This window comes from Anopheles nili, chromosome 3 (genome assembly GCF_943737925.1).
Source record: "Anopheles nili chromosome 3, idAnoNiliSN_F5_01, whole genome shotgun sequence".
In the NCBI taxonomy this organism is placed as follows: Eukaryota; Metazoa; Arthropoda; class Insecta; order Diptera; family Culicidae; genus Anopheles; species Anopheles nili.
The window spans coordinates 45,979,103-45,992,661 of NC_071292.1; the positions used below are offsets into that span (position 1 = coordinate 45,979,103).

General features: G+C 43.0%; 2 protein-coding genes across 2 annotated transcripts in view; one reads left to right on the forward strand and one right to left on the reverse strand.

Moving 5' to 3' along the window:
* LOC128726495 (SCY1-like protein 2) overlaps window positions 1–6,772 on the forward strand; it is a 70,019-nt gene extending 63,247 nt beyond the window's left edge. Inside the window, exon 19 of the mRNA XM_053820308.1 lies at window positions 6,275–6,772. Within this exon, the coding sequence (XP_053676283.1) occupies window positions 6,275–6,772 (498 nt within the window). The remainder of the gene's footprint in view (window positions 1–6,274) is intronic.
* Window positions 6,773–12,384: 5,612 nt separating this feature from the next.
* LOC128724440 (uncharacterized) lies at window positions 12,385–13,306 on the reverse strand. Its single transcript, XM_053818165.1, has 2 exons — window positions 12,785–13,306; window positions 12,385–12,719 (listed from the first exon to the last, which is right to left on the reverse strand). Exons 1-2 carry the CDS (start codon window positions 13,304–13,306, stop codon window positions 12,522–12,524), a joined length of 720 nt encoding a protein of 239 aa, XP_053674140.1. The 3' UTR covers window positions 12,385–12,521.
* Between the last annotated feature and the right edge of the window lie 253 nt (window positions 13,307–13,559).

A 13,559-nucleotide genomic window follows, 5' to 3' on the forward strand; every position in this document is an offset into this window, starting at 1 on the left:
GCAAACAATCGTACACCACCACTGACTGCATCCAGCATCGATAACTAACACCTCTTTGCACGACCACGCTGTGCTGCAAATCGTTTCCACAGATCATTCTGCATTCTGCAAGCGAACGCAAATAAAACGACCCGTCACACCACTGCGATGCTTTTGGCTTTTCGATAAAGGACACTTCGCGCACAGCTAGTTCACACCACGACAAAACTATTCCATAGCACATCTGCAACTAGGAAAAGAAAATCAAACAAACTAACATGTAACCGCATCTACACCACAACAACAGAAACAGCTTCCTATGATCACAACTGTCAACTGTCAGACACCATTTTTCTTCACTTTACTTACAACCACTTCAACAGTCAAAACCGCTACAGAAATACACCACCGCACCATCGCATCAACAGTAACAACAGAAACGCACAATTGCAACCAAACAAACCTAACAGAGAAAATCGGACAGGTGTATTAACGTAATCGTTGCGCAATGCGGCCGATCGGATATCGAACATGGCTCCTACAAAAGATTTCTCTTTTTCTCTTTCTCTCTTTCTTTCTTTCTCTCTTTCTTTCTTTCTTTCATCCCTGCTCCTCGTCTAAACACGTTGTGCGCGGTGTGTGTGTGTGTGTATGGATGTATTTATGCGAACCGAACCGAAATGAAACGTAAAATAACCAAATCGAAATCACCAAAACACACGATACCGAAACGCCCACAAATCCCTAAACGTGCCACACTCCACTTTATTTTTTGTTCAACCAGTCGACCGTCGTGAAGCAATCGTCCAAAATATCCAACCTCAAGCCACTGGAGCTACTGTCGTATGCGCCGGCGTCGCGTAACACCAGCGCCACCAGCAGCTTCCAGCGCAGCTTCCAAAAGAGCCAGAAAAAGGCGATCAAAAATCTGCGCAAAAGCTTTAAGCTCTGAAACGCGCCCGGCTACTCCTGGGACGATGCCGTCCGAAAGGCGCTTGGCAAGTGAGCCTCGGAAGGACCGCCGACAGGCTGCTGAGCTGAGGGTGCATCCAGGAGTTGACCCGAACACGGCGAACGGCACCATCTTCTCACCCATTTACCATACCTACACACGGTTTTTCTCTCTCTCTCTCTCTCGTGTGGGCGCGCACGCGTTTGTGTGTGCTATCGCTCTGTCACAGTCGTTGCATGGTCTAAGCCACTCTCCTGCAAGTCCTTAAGCATCCTACAGGCTGAACTGCATCAATTAATGTGTATCTCTGTGTGTGCGTGTGTGTGTGTGTGTGCTGTTGAATGTATAAATGCCCCCAAAAAACCGGGACCATCGAACCAAAAAACGACGACGAATGATACGTTAGCGCCTCGCGTGAGCTCTGTGTGTGTGTGGCCACACATGATCTACGACAAACACTTCCTGTAGCTCTTTCTCTAGGCCGCTTGCATCTGGGCATCTAGCCACTATCGCTTTTTTTCTCTCGCTCTGTCAATGCTTCATATACAACCCCAGCCCTGCCTGAGAAGGATATGAATAACAGACAACACATAGAAAAATGTAACATGTTTCTGAACCGTCGCGATATGATACCAATCATAACCAAGAGACACCAATGTACACAAAATCACAACAGCATGCAGCAGCAAAATAAAGAACGACACCACTGTAACAACACCAGCAAACTCGTGAGCGGAGGAAGATAGTAGCATCAGCAGCGATCGTACTTGCGCTCCCGCTAGAATAGAAGCGTTGCATTAGGAGCAGTTTTGTACGCCACCGGTTTCTAACAGCATCCAGCACAATCATCAGATGTTTAATTGTTAAGATGTAAGGATCAACGTAGCGTTTCGTAGCGAATATATTAGACCAGCCAGCACTACGCTCTAGCCGTAACAATCATAACAACACCAATATATACGCAACGATGTCGATGTGAAACGGGAATCAAACTACTTAATCAAACCATGCCTGGGGAGGAGCAGGAATTGACGAAGGAAGTACCGGAATTTCTCCACAACTCAACTACACAAGCGTCAATTTGTCGTCCTATTCGTCGTCCCGCCGACACTAGGTGTCGGTATATGCGTGTGATGGCCGTAATTAAGCGAAAGTAAAGCGAAATGCTCCTGTTGATTGGCGGCACAACACCTAGATGTGATCTGTCGGTAGCGTAAGAGACGGTGTGTGTGTATGTATGTGTGTTTCGAGGGAAAATGGCCACTGGCTAGCAGAGCGATCTCCGGTTCAGCCGATCCTGCTAGTACTTTAGGTGTTCCCCAGAGACAAACAAGTAAGATCGTATCAGTAGAACCATAGCGTACCTATAGTAGAACCTTTAGGAGTTCACAACACAAACGATTCACGTGTTTTCTTTGGAGCTTGTCTCCAGAACATAGTGCATTCCAACGTACCAACGTAGAGAACCTTTTTCCACTCTATACCAGTCACTAGGACACGAATGTAGTACTTTCTCTAACGCCCGGTATGCTCTCTTTGAGTGATTTGTATACCTTTCCCAAACTGTTTTTTCTCGGACTCCCTTTAACTTCTGCTCCATTTCAGCGTCTTGAGATTTGTTCATTTTTGCGTATTATCTTTCAGTATGTTTATTTACGAAACTGCATATCTCTAGCTTGCTCTCATGGCGTAAAATATTGATCAGTTTCACCACAACTCACCACAACCCAACAGCCACACCCACGGGATCTACACCACCATTGCATGTGTATTACGTCACGAACGTCACCAACACCATCATCCCATCCCGACACCACTGATCATGCGTTTGTTCACCACAACCATCTGTATATTTTCAGATACTGAACACCAAAAACTTCAAATCCGTTCTGGAAAAAGTTGCTAAAAATCGTCCACGATCCTCGTCCCTGTTTGGGGTGGACAATGATCGTTAGAGCTAAAACCGTTGCACTGTAAAAGCACTGACTGTTCGATTAAGTTAAGCAAAAACAAAAACCCACCACACCATATCCCTCCGTTGGTAGTATGCGTTGAGGAAAGAACTGACAAAACAAAGAAACGCACACCATCCTGCGCACACGGTTTCTCTCGATGGAGGCGCCCAGTAGTTGCCCTTCCTTGTTGCGTAAAATCCTCCAATTAGAACGTAAGGACACACGCGCCATCTAGCGGGAAACGGGCCCCGTCTGCACAATGTCTCCCTCTCTAACACGTCTCGCTGACTGCATAATACGATGCGAGACCGCATAGCTATATATATAGCCGTACGTGTTGAATGATCCTGTCGGGTCGGAGAAACCTGCCCACCATCATAGCCCAAAAAACCGCCACCAAATCATGCCACCATGTTCGATTTAATACTGCATTACAAACAAAAAAAAAAGTATATGAAGAGTAGACAACACCATTACCACCACCATCCGTCCAACAGCCCAACACATCAACACGACAGGTGCCCTGTGCGCTAGTTCCTCACCCTTTTCCGATGCACGAAGTGGTCGAGGTTTACCCCGTGTCAGAAACTGCTACCACGACACGCAAGCGCCCTGAGGTAAGCCATGCCTAGCCACGATGGTACGTGATGCGTTGCAGAGGCGAAGATCACTCACCTGATCACCCGCAGCAGTAGTGCATCGTTTCGTAGTATGCCATCGTTTTAGCCATAGGAATTGTTGCAATATCGTTAGCGTTTGCGAGGTTGGGAGCTCCTAGTATTCGGGCTCCCAGCGCCGTAGTGGCCGTAGTTTGACAGATTGCCTTTTAATTCGGAGTAGAGACGCGCGTCAGGCGCCGTGTACGTGTATGGTAGTGTACTGTTTTTTTTTAGCACAACTGTTTAGATTAGTACTTTCGGATCGTCAGCTCGGTAGTCTCTTTTCGTTCAGTTCTCTGCGTTGGGTGAACCAAATTTGCTGACTGTGTCCTTTGGATTACATGTCGAATGAATTGGCGCACAGGTCGGTGGCAGCCGTGCTGATCGAATTGGCGTTCTAAAACTATCCAAAAATTGAGAAACCAATCAGTCCGTTTACGATCCCCATCGTCCACCAACGTGATGTATTCGCTGTGCTCCTGATTCACTGTTCTCGTTTAGTTTAACCGATTGTGCTTTTGAGTGGTGGAAAAAAAACTCCAGCAGTAGCTCAATAGCATAATTCGACGTAGTAATGCACATTTTTGTTCAACATTTTACTCAAAATTCAATTAACTCGTTAGATACCTATCATCGTGTGTTGGTTTAGTTACACATATCAATTCCCCAAGGATCATTAATTCCACAACGAACATCAATACGCGTATTTACACCAACGACCATCCTATTCTCATGTTGCTTGACTAGCATGTTAACGACAAAAGGTTTACTAATCTACAAAAAATTTTACAGCTTATACCTATGGGTGGAGAAAAAAAAAACAAACAAAGCTCAAATACATTCTGCTTCATATCCCCCGAGGCAGAAGGGCTCGCATGTGTTTTTTCTGACTTTTGTTTAACATTAGACGTAGACGTTGAAGTATTCCAGGAATTAAATTGTTCTATGTTCTCACATCTCGCCGATTTCAGCTTGCTCGTCTGTCTGGCCGTTCGTGTTTTCCCGTTGAAGAATGAAATGCATTGATGTAGAAAGGCGAGGCGTAAATAGATTGGTTACTAAATATGCTGTGTTTTGATTGTTTTAGTATCACTAGCCGCGTCTGTCGCGCGAAACATCCGTTGTTCGAGCAAAAAACATCCGTTTCATTCATTGCAACCGATTCATCCCATTGCGAGCGTAGACGAGAGATTCCCTTATCAGCAGTACCGATTGGCGTATAAATCCGATTATGAACCCATTCGCGAGATTCGATTAACGGCAATTAGCGGTCAATTTTACCGGTCAATGATTTCAGCAAATGTGTACCGGAGCACGAAGCAGCTTCCAGTTGGGATTGAATTGCTATGAAATTTAATTTGTTCGACATTACCTCGACAAGCGTGTATAAAAAAGCAATTCCGGTGCTGCCAGTGCATTTGCCTAAGGAAAAAAAAGGGTTCGTTCACACTTTGTGCGCCCGAATGCAGGCCGAAACATTTAACGCATCACTCACGCGGTAGCAAAAACATTAAAAATTAATCACATTCAATCAAATCAATTACCGCGTGCAAATGAACTTCAGCATTGATTTGCCGGCACAACGCATCGATCGGTGGGTTCAAGGTTCCACAAATTATTGCGATCCTACAAAGTTGTACGCTTATAAAAGCGTTAAATTTTCCGTGGTTATTTCGGGAGAAATTATGACAATGCATAACAGGAGCTTAATTTAGTGCATCATTTCTGTCGGAAGAGATTAATTTTTCAAGCATTGCATTCAACACGTCCGCTAAAAGCATGATAAGCTATCACAGTAAATGTGAGGTCAGAATTTTTTTTGCTAATAATTTAACCACCTTTTGTGAAACACGCTCTTTTTTTGCAATTGGTTTATTTTTTTTTCGTCCGAACAATAGATCAAAGTTTTTAATAAGGTCAACGTGAACCGTGAGCTAAATTGACGCTGTTTAAATACAACATGATTTCCTAGCGTTTTGCAGATCATTTTATTACATTTATAAACTCAATTAAGTTGAGTTTATTCTTGATTCTTGGTTTGATTGGTTTTTGGAGTTCGGTGAGTATCTCTTAGTTTGGCAGTCTCTAAAATAATCAAACATCGAAAAATATATATATTAAAAGTTACTTATGATACAATTAAAGCCCATTAGTTTATCAAATAAAAACAATTGATTTCTCTTCTACGCACTATGCATAAGAACGTCATTCAGCCATCTGATAGAAATTAGAACATGTTATCATTCAGATGCCAGTAAATTACTTCGCAATATCCGTTTTACATTACCATCCGTATGCGTTGTGCATTATGCATTAGTTGTTGGTTGTGTGCTTGTCTAGTGTAGCATTTGTAACTATGTTCCTGTTATTTGTCGTGTATGTGTGCATAGCGTAGCCACGCTCTTACTTCCGGGTGCTCATGGTTGTATTTTCTCTTCTTTTCTCTTTGTCTTTCTATGCCTCTCTCTCTCTCTTCCTTACTTCCGATCTCTTGTTCCAATTTCAAACTCGTCTCGAAACCTGCCCTTGCATCATCATCATCACCCTTGTCCTTTGTCATCATCACGCACCATCACCCTCCCACGCATTCGATGTCACCATCCGGGATTTCCACCGCGCAACCCGCGCTGCCCACCAAAAAAAAACGCACCCCGCATCACTCGATCTCGAACCACAACGCCAACCGTAAAAAAACACGAAACAATCGACCATTCCTCTCTGAATTGCAGCGACAGCTGTACGCACTAATGACCAAAGATAGATTCACGATCAGCAGCAATAGTAGCACACAACCGGCAGCTCCCAAGCCGCACGCACACCTGTCGGCATCCGCGACATCCTTGAGCAGCACCAGCGGCTCCAGCGCCACCATGGGCGTCTCCACCGTCGGTACGATGATCAAGCTCAGCAGCGGTGGAATCGCTACCGTCACGAATGCAAGTGCCGCTTCCGGTGGGCATCGTGAGTCCCTTGGTTCCACGTCGTCCTTGACCGTCGCGAGTCAGTTTGCAAAATGTCCACCCACGGGACTCGCCATCGGCACCGTACCGGGTCGGTCCGGTAATTCCGCGATGGGTCCACCGAATGTTGGTGGTCCGGCCACGGGTGCGGCCACACTTTCGACGCCATTTTCTAGTCGCATCGCTTCGCAGGCTCCACCGACGACGCTACCGATTGGAGGCCCGTCAGCTCGGTCGAACTCTTTTGGGGCAAACGCTCAACGTTAGTTTCCCATGGGGAAGGCATTGTTTTAGGGCCCTCGAACCACATTCGCAACGAATGCCCAAGGATACGCATTATGTGGGCATTGCCAAAGGTTCTCATAATGGAGCTGCATGGTTTTTGTTGCTAATTTCTCGGTTCTAAACCGCATTAACGTAAAGTGGGGCACACTTAAGGTTAAAATCAAGAGTTTCATCTATCATCTAGAATAAATATTATTGGCATTCTTGAGATATTATACACCCAATCATTTCGATACATACTTGGCCTGGCTAAAAGCTATCTTTTTACGTGGAAATTTCAAAAAAGAAATAAAGCAAATAATTCTCACATATCGAAATAATAAGGCCGCAATCCTTGCTCCACTCTACATTTTCTTATTATTAGAGAGACATTTCTTCATGAACTGCAAAAAAAAAGCATCATGAAATGCTTTGTTCTCGAACACTCGAGATCTTCCTAAGAACATGTTACTATTTCCAGCTACTAAACATGCTCACCACTGTCCGATCCACAATATCTGTAGCATAAGGTTGTGTATGGACGATGGTGGAAATAGCTCCTGTAGCACAACAATAATTTGAACACCTAAAGAAAAACGAAGAAAATAGCTAACAGTGGTTGATGTGTGAAAAAGCACATTTCATAGCGTTGTATCGCGCAGGACGTGATGTAGCCCATAGGTGTTTTAAAAACAAGAGGAGAGAGTCTGTTTGTTATGGAAGTACGTTATAACATCCTCGCCGATCTTCTCCAGCTGCATTGGTCCTGGTTCGTGTGTTTGAAATGAAACCGTGTCAAATAGCAACACTCCAAAATCTTGTTCCTATCATATCATTAGCCTTCACGTATGTTTGTCGTTGATCATCAATAACTTTACGCAAAACGCCAACCAGCGTTGATATTGAGTTCCGCTAACTTATCGAAACTATTTCGCAACTTTTGCAGCAGCTCCATTCATCCGCATGGTTGCGTTTAACATGTACAAAACGGTCTGGCATGTTTTACATGAAGGCAAAGCCCTTTCATGGCTGTGGGTTCGCAAAGAGTTGAATTTTGTCGAACGTTCCGCGAATTTTACCAACTAACTTGTGACACAAGACGGCAAGTTATCAGCGAACCGGTGACTGATGCTCCGCGCCTTACTGCCACGGGTTTTGAATGCTTAATGTCGATGGGGAATGAAAGCGGTAAATGGAGCCTTGCGGCTTCATTCCACATTTGCACTGCACGTTTCCTGCAATTCATTAACGTGCTCTCGTTAGTCGTTTACTCGAGCAGCAAAGGACGCAAGGTGACGAGATAAACTTATGAGCATCTTTAGTTGGGAAGAAGACATGCCAAGTCGTTAGAAATAGCAGAAAAGTCACGTTTGATGAGCTACGACCGTAAGGCACTTCGTAAGTGTTTTAATAAACTTTAATTCTACCTACGAGATGCTGTATACCTTCTAGGCCATATTAACGACTGCAAAATGGACAGTATTCATTTCAATCCACGAACCATGGCACAAATGTGTTGGAGAAATCAGAATATGGATTGACTAACAATAAACAAAAGTACAGCATAAGCATTAAGAATACACATAACACAAAAAAAAACCAAATCAATCACGTCAATTTCACAACATCTTTAAGCTTTATACACAACATTTTAAGACGCATGCAATGTAAAAGAAACGAGTATGAAGTAAAAATCAGTCTACTTTGCACACCAATTTCTGAACCCTGGTGACGTGTGTACGAAAATAAATGTTTGGTACACGGCTCTTATGAAATAATGCACTTTATCCAAACCACCAAGTCTCCTTCGTTGTACATTCGCTCTTGTGGAATAAAATAAACACACGAATAAGTATTACTAAATAATCATACTCATCGTACACATGACTGCGGTTAACACAAGCAAATCAAGAGCATATTGAAACATAAAAAAAACAAGCAAAAAAACAATGTGTCTAAGGGGGAGTATCCTTTCGATAGCAAGAGGACGCAATGACTGCATCGTGTGAAAACAAGAGTTTTATAGTCAGAAAATATCGCAAAATGTGTTGTTTCATTCCGCAAGCTGCCGATTGAAAAGGGCAAAGAAACAGAAGAACACGTCGTTGTACATATCACCGAACAGAATTGCAAACGTATCGTTAATGATCAACATCACCACAGTACTATATGGAAGAACGGAGGATGGAATATATAATACAAAATACTCAGAACGAGGATAGCGTAGCTCATTCTAATTTATTCCGACGAAAGCGACAGTTTTCAGATGGACAGGATCGATCAGACGATCGCACTGGGAAAGGTAGCAGGACCTCCTCCAAAGTCGGGCAAAGTCGATACCGATCCGCCGAAATCATTTGAAGAATTGATACCTATTAGACTAAATATGAGTGTAGAACGTAGCATAGCATACACAGTCTCACAGTACGTGTATCTGCCCGTAGTTATATAAAATCCCACACCCACTCGCCGCTATTGTGGTGCATCCTTTCTTTGTACTTTTTCAACCTTCTTTGTAACCGTCGTTAGACAAAGTAGGCTTGTAGGTCAACGCATTGTGTGATTGTAGGTGTGCATGCGCGTGTATGTGTGGGCGTGTGTGCGAGTGTGAGTACGATTTGTGACATTATACACCGATCAGACCAGCTCGGTTTCCTCCTGAAAAAAAAGGATTTTCCACTGATCCTTACCATGATCCTTACCTCATACTTGGTCGGGAGCCAAGCTCCCAGCACAATCCCTCGACAATCACCGAACGGACGCCAATCGCGTTCCAAACGTCCACCCCTTGGTTGAGCCTATCATGCCAGGGTCTTGAAGTCACGGTACTAACTGTTGCTCAACGTATACTATACGAACGTTTTTGGAAAGGTTTGTGTAGGAGCGCACAGTGGGCATGCTCCAGACCAGCGCTAAAACCGCGTCAAACGATACCAAATTGCATATTATGATAAATCGTTCCCATCGATGTGGTGTTGATACCCCGGGTGAGCACATTCCACTAAAAATTAGAGTCAACTTTTGCTAGCCCTGTACATTTAGCGACGAGCGGCGGGCGCGTGTTTTTATAGGAATGTCCCATTCCCGGTGTAGTGCGTAATCGTAAGAAGTGTATTTACAACCGTAGAACCATCCCAATGTAAATGTATGTCTGGGTTTATTTGTTAAATTAAGTAAGCATTGCTCTCGCTGTAAAAATCCGCCGCAGGCGGCATGAACTCTGATTAACTAGTTTAAAAAACGAAAACCATCTCCTATCATCGGTAGATAAGCGTGAGAGCTATACATACGCGTACATTAGTACGTTAAACAGAAATCGAGAGTAACCGATAGAGATATATTAACCAAAAGAACCATATGGCACCGCACAGTTAAAGGGACTTGCACAGGAAATGCAAAAAAATAAGGATTATATCCACAAGGATACATGTTTAAGCCAACAAGTTTCTCACAAACGGCACGTTCAACTGAATGTAGGCAAAACTTCGATTCACGACACTTTTCCACTCGCATGCATGTATGGACTCTACTGAATGTTATTGACGTGTTATTATCGGGAAAACGAAAGTTAGTAGCTTCATTTTCTCAAAACCCAGTACCAGTCCCAGTTACGCCCTTGCGCTAACACGCTCTTGGGATGATGGGGTCCCATTAACTGAAGCACGATGCATCGATTATCTAGGCGATTACTTATCTAAACATCTAAAAACTACTTCAACCAGCCCAAAACGCGGGTGTCACGTGGATACCACATTAGCTAGAACCGAGTTGAACGAGACGTGCATTAAATCTCATTGGAATTGTTGTGACAAAGACATAAGCATTAATCATGCGTACTAAATAGTGAAAATAAGTGACCACTAGCACACTAACTGATGTATCTGAGCTGTAAGACAATCCTCTAAAACGATACCGACCTGCTCCGACCCTACCTAGGCAAGTACAACGTGCTCAAGCTCGTTTGCTGCATCCCCTAATAATGGAATGGTCATATAAGAGAGGCTAACGAACAGTGACGAAAGGTGCCCGTCGTTTGAAGGTGGAACCGTTTCCAAATTGTCCATTCGCATTCTCGCTTTCGTTTCGGATGTTGCTGTGATAATCTGTATCTGGTCAATGGTGATAACAAATTTGAGTTTTAATGTACCTATTGCCGCTTGCACCATACATTGCTGACGTTTGAATAGTTTATGTTACGTTGTTATCACATATCAACTATCGCTTGGGTGCTTGGAGAAAGCGAAAGCTAGAGCGTGGGATAAAGAAAGAGTAACTATATGTCTATTGAATGAATGATTGCTGTTACCTGTTGGAGAATAGTGCGTTGAGGGAAGAATATTTACACAGAGATACAGCGGGGCGCAGAAAGAAAGAGTACAATGATTCAGAGCGTATATTATGCGTGCACGTTATGGAAAAAGGGAATCGCGAATAGAGGTAGTGAGTAGAACGCTGAAAACAAAAAAAATCGCATGAACAATTATTTTTGTAGCATCGCTATTTGCAGCCAAAAGTTTAACCATTATTTAAATCGCATGCCTGTACCATGCTTTCAATTGTAACCGTTGCTCGGTTGAACGTAACGTTAACAGTCACATACACACGTACACACTCTCGTGCCGCCGGTTTCCGGTAACCGAACAAACCCCATCAGTACATTGTACTTCAACGCTGTCTGTCCTTACAGCGATCTATGTCAGCAGACAATCCTACCGTAATATGTTTCCATTCGATATGTATCCGACCCTTTCCATATGATCCCTTAATCCTCATAATCACCACCTCTTCGGTGTGTAACACTGGCAGAGATGGACAGCAGAGTTGATGTGATTTCGAATCAAAAGAGTAACAACATATTCTTGCTAAAGTACATAGATATAGTCGAAAGGTGTTTGATCGTATGTTTTACAATAGCTGTTAGCAGGCAGACATAAACCAGAGATTCATAAAAATCACGTTTTTATAGACCCCTTCCAAGCGAAATGGAGGAGCAAACGCAGGCGGTAACGACCCCGGCGTACAGAAAGCGGTTCGGAGTGTAGTTGCATTTTAAAGCATATTTTAAAAAGCGATTCGGTAGCATGAACTCGGTTGAATCAAATTTGGAATATTTTTTTTTTTACTACAAGAAACTCTCCAGGACAAATAAACGATCACTATTTTTATATATCTTATACACGAGCGCATGCAACACTTGAACAACACGCATTGTCACATTCCAACCAGCCATCCTGCGTGCACAAGGCAACCGAAATACAGCTATTATGTCGGTAATCATATTTATAATCACACATGTTTGCACTGGCAACTTTTTACGCAAATATTCACATTGGTATACATTGATAACGTTGTTCCTAAAGGCACGTCACACGTCACGTGGAGCGATTGGCTTAGTTTAGCGATACTAATTTGTTCTATTCTTTTTGTGGCACGAGCAAAACTCCCAAAATCGATAAAAGAAACCAAATTTTACCAATCAGAAGTCGAGGGGAGAAGTCTGGACAAGTCTGGTAACGAAACGGCATGCTCTAAATAACAAAATGTATTAACAACTATCTTGGTGTAAATGAACTGAATCCCAAATCGGAGGACAAACATGTTAACTAACAAGAATATCGAGATTTGTAATAACCCTGATCCAAAGATAAAAATAATAAACAACCAAAGCGTGATTATTTCAACAGCAGCGGCGTTTATTCAATGAAAGATACTGTGGCATTAAATAATTTTATACTTTAGGTAAATGGACCGTTTATGGGCGGCACGAATGTATCTGATCCGTTGGTAAGCGGAACGGGTTTATGTTGGGATCGCTGAAGAAAGTTGAGATATTTCTCATTCGTCTGGTATTCTCGTCCGACATAACCGGACGCCGCATTGTTTTCAACGTTTCGTGTAGTATAGCAATTTCTTCCTTTTGATCGGCTTGAGAAGCTTGGAGCACAGTTTGCTAAAATAGAAAATAGCCTCTATAGATAACTGCGGCCTTCTCGTACTCCCTTCATTCATACGTACCTCGTATACATCCTTCAACACCTTTTGCGTGCTTGCGTTCATTGTACGGATCGGTTGACCCATCATCATGCTGGCCAAATTCAGATAGAGTAAATGAAAGTCAACTCCATTCGCGTTTTCCGGATTGGGAAACTTCTCCGTATGGGCGATCGTCATCAGTGCCAAGGGAAGTTCGTTGTTGCACGTCTCCCGAAAGCCGAGTGAACTGAGAATTTCACTCCACGATGCACACTGCACAAACTCGGGACTGTTTTGCATTTTTTCTAGCACACGGTCTTCACATATCTTCGCAAACCGATTTACATATTCTTCTAAGTAATCTGAGTATAACAAACACTCCATTGACTTCTTGATTTCGTCCGTATCTTGAGCACCAAACGCTTGAAAGGCATTCTGCAGGGTTTTCAGCGAATGTGCAGAACTCAATGCATCCTCTTCAGATTCTTTTGCAAGAACAGATGCTTTAGTTTTCTTTGAAGGTTTCCTTTTCGTGCTATTTGATGAATTAGCTGGTTTATCCATTTTGTAATTGCGGTACAGGGGGATTTACGCTGTGTACTATGCGTCGTTAGCTGTTGGTAAATAAAACATTTGACAGCTGGAAGCTGTCAGCTGCTTCAATCAAACTATGGGCACAGAAAGACCAATTTTCCAATGATTTTCCTCCGTTAATTAAATTCTTTTAATTATATCACAATTTTTTTCATGTTACGAAATTGTGAACCATATTCTTAAACAATTTTATTTTATGTTAATAATAGTTTAAGTCCCTATC

Bases quoted from the DNA above. Each gene is read 5' to 3' on its own strand.
- LOC128724440 (XM_053818165.1), bottom strand. From the start codon at position 13,306: ATGGATAAACCAGCTAATTCATCAAATAGCACGAAAAGGAAACCTTCA. The intron at 12,720-12,784 runs GTACGTATGAAT...TTTCTATTTTAG, and splicing joins TGTTGAAGGATGTATACGAG to CAAACTGTGCTCCAAGCTTC.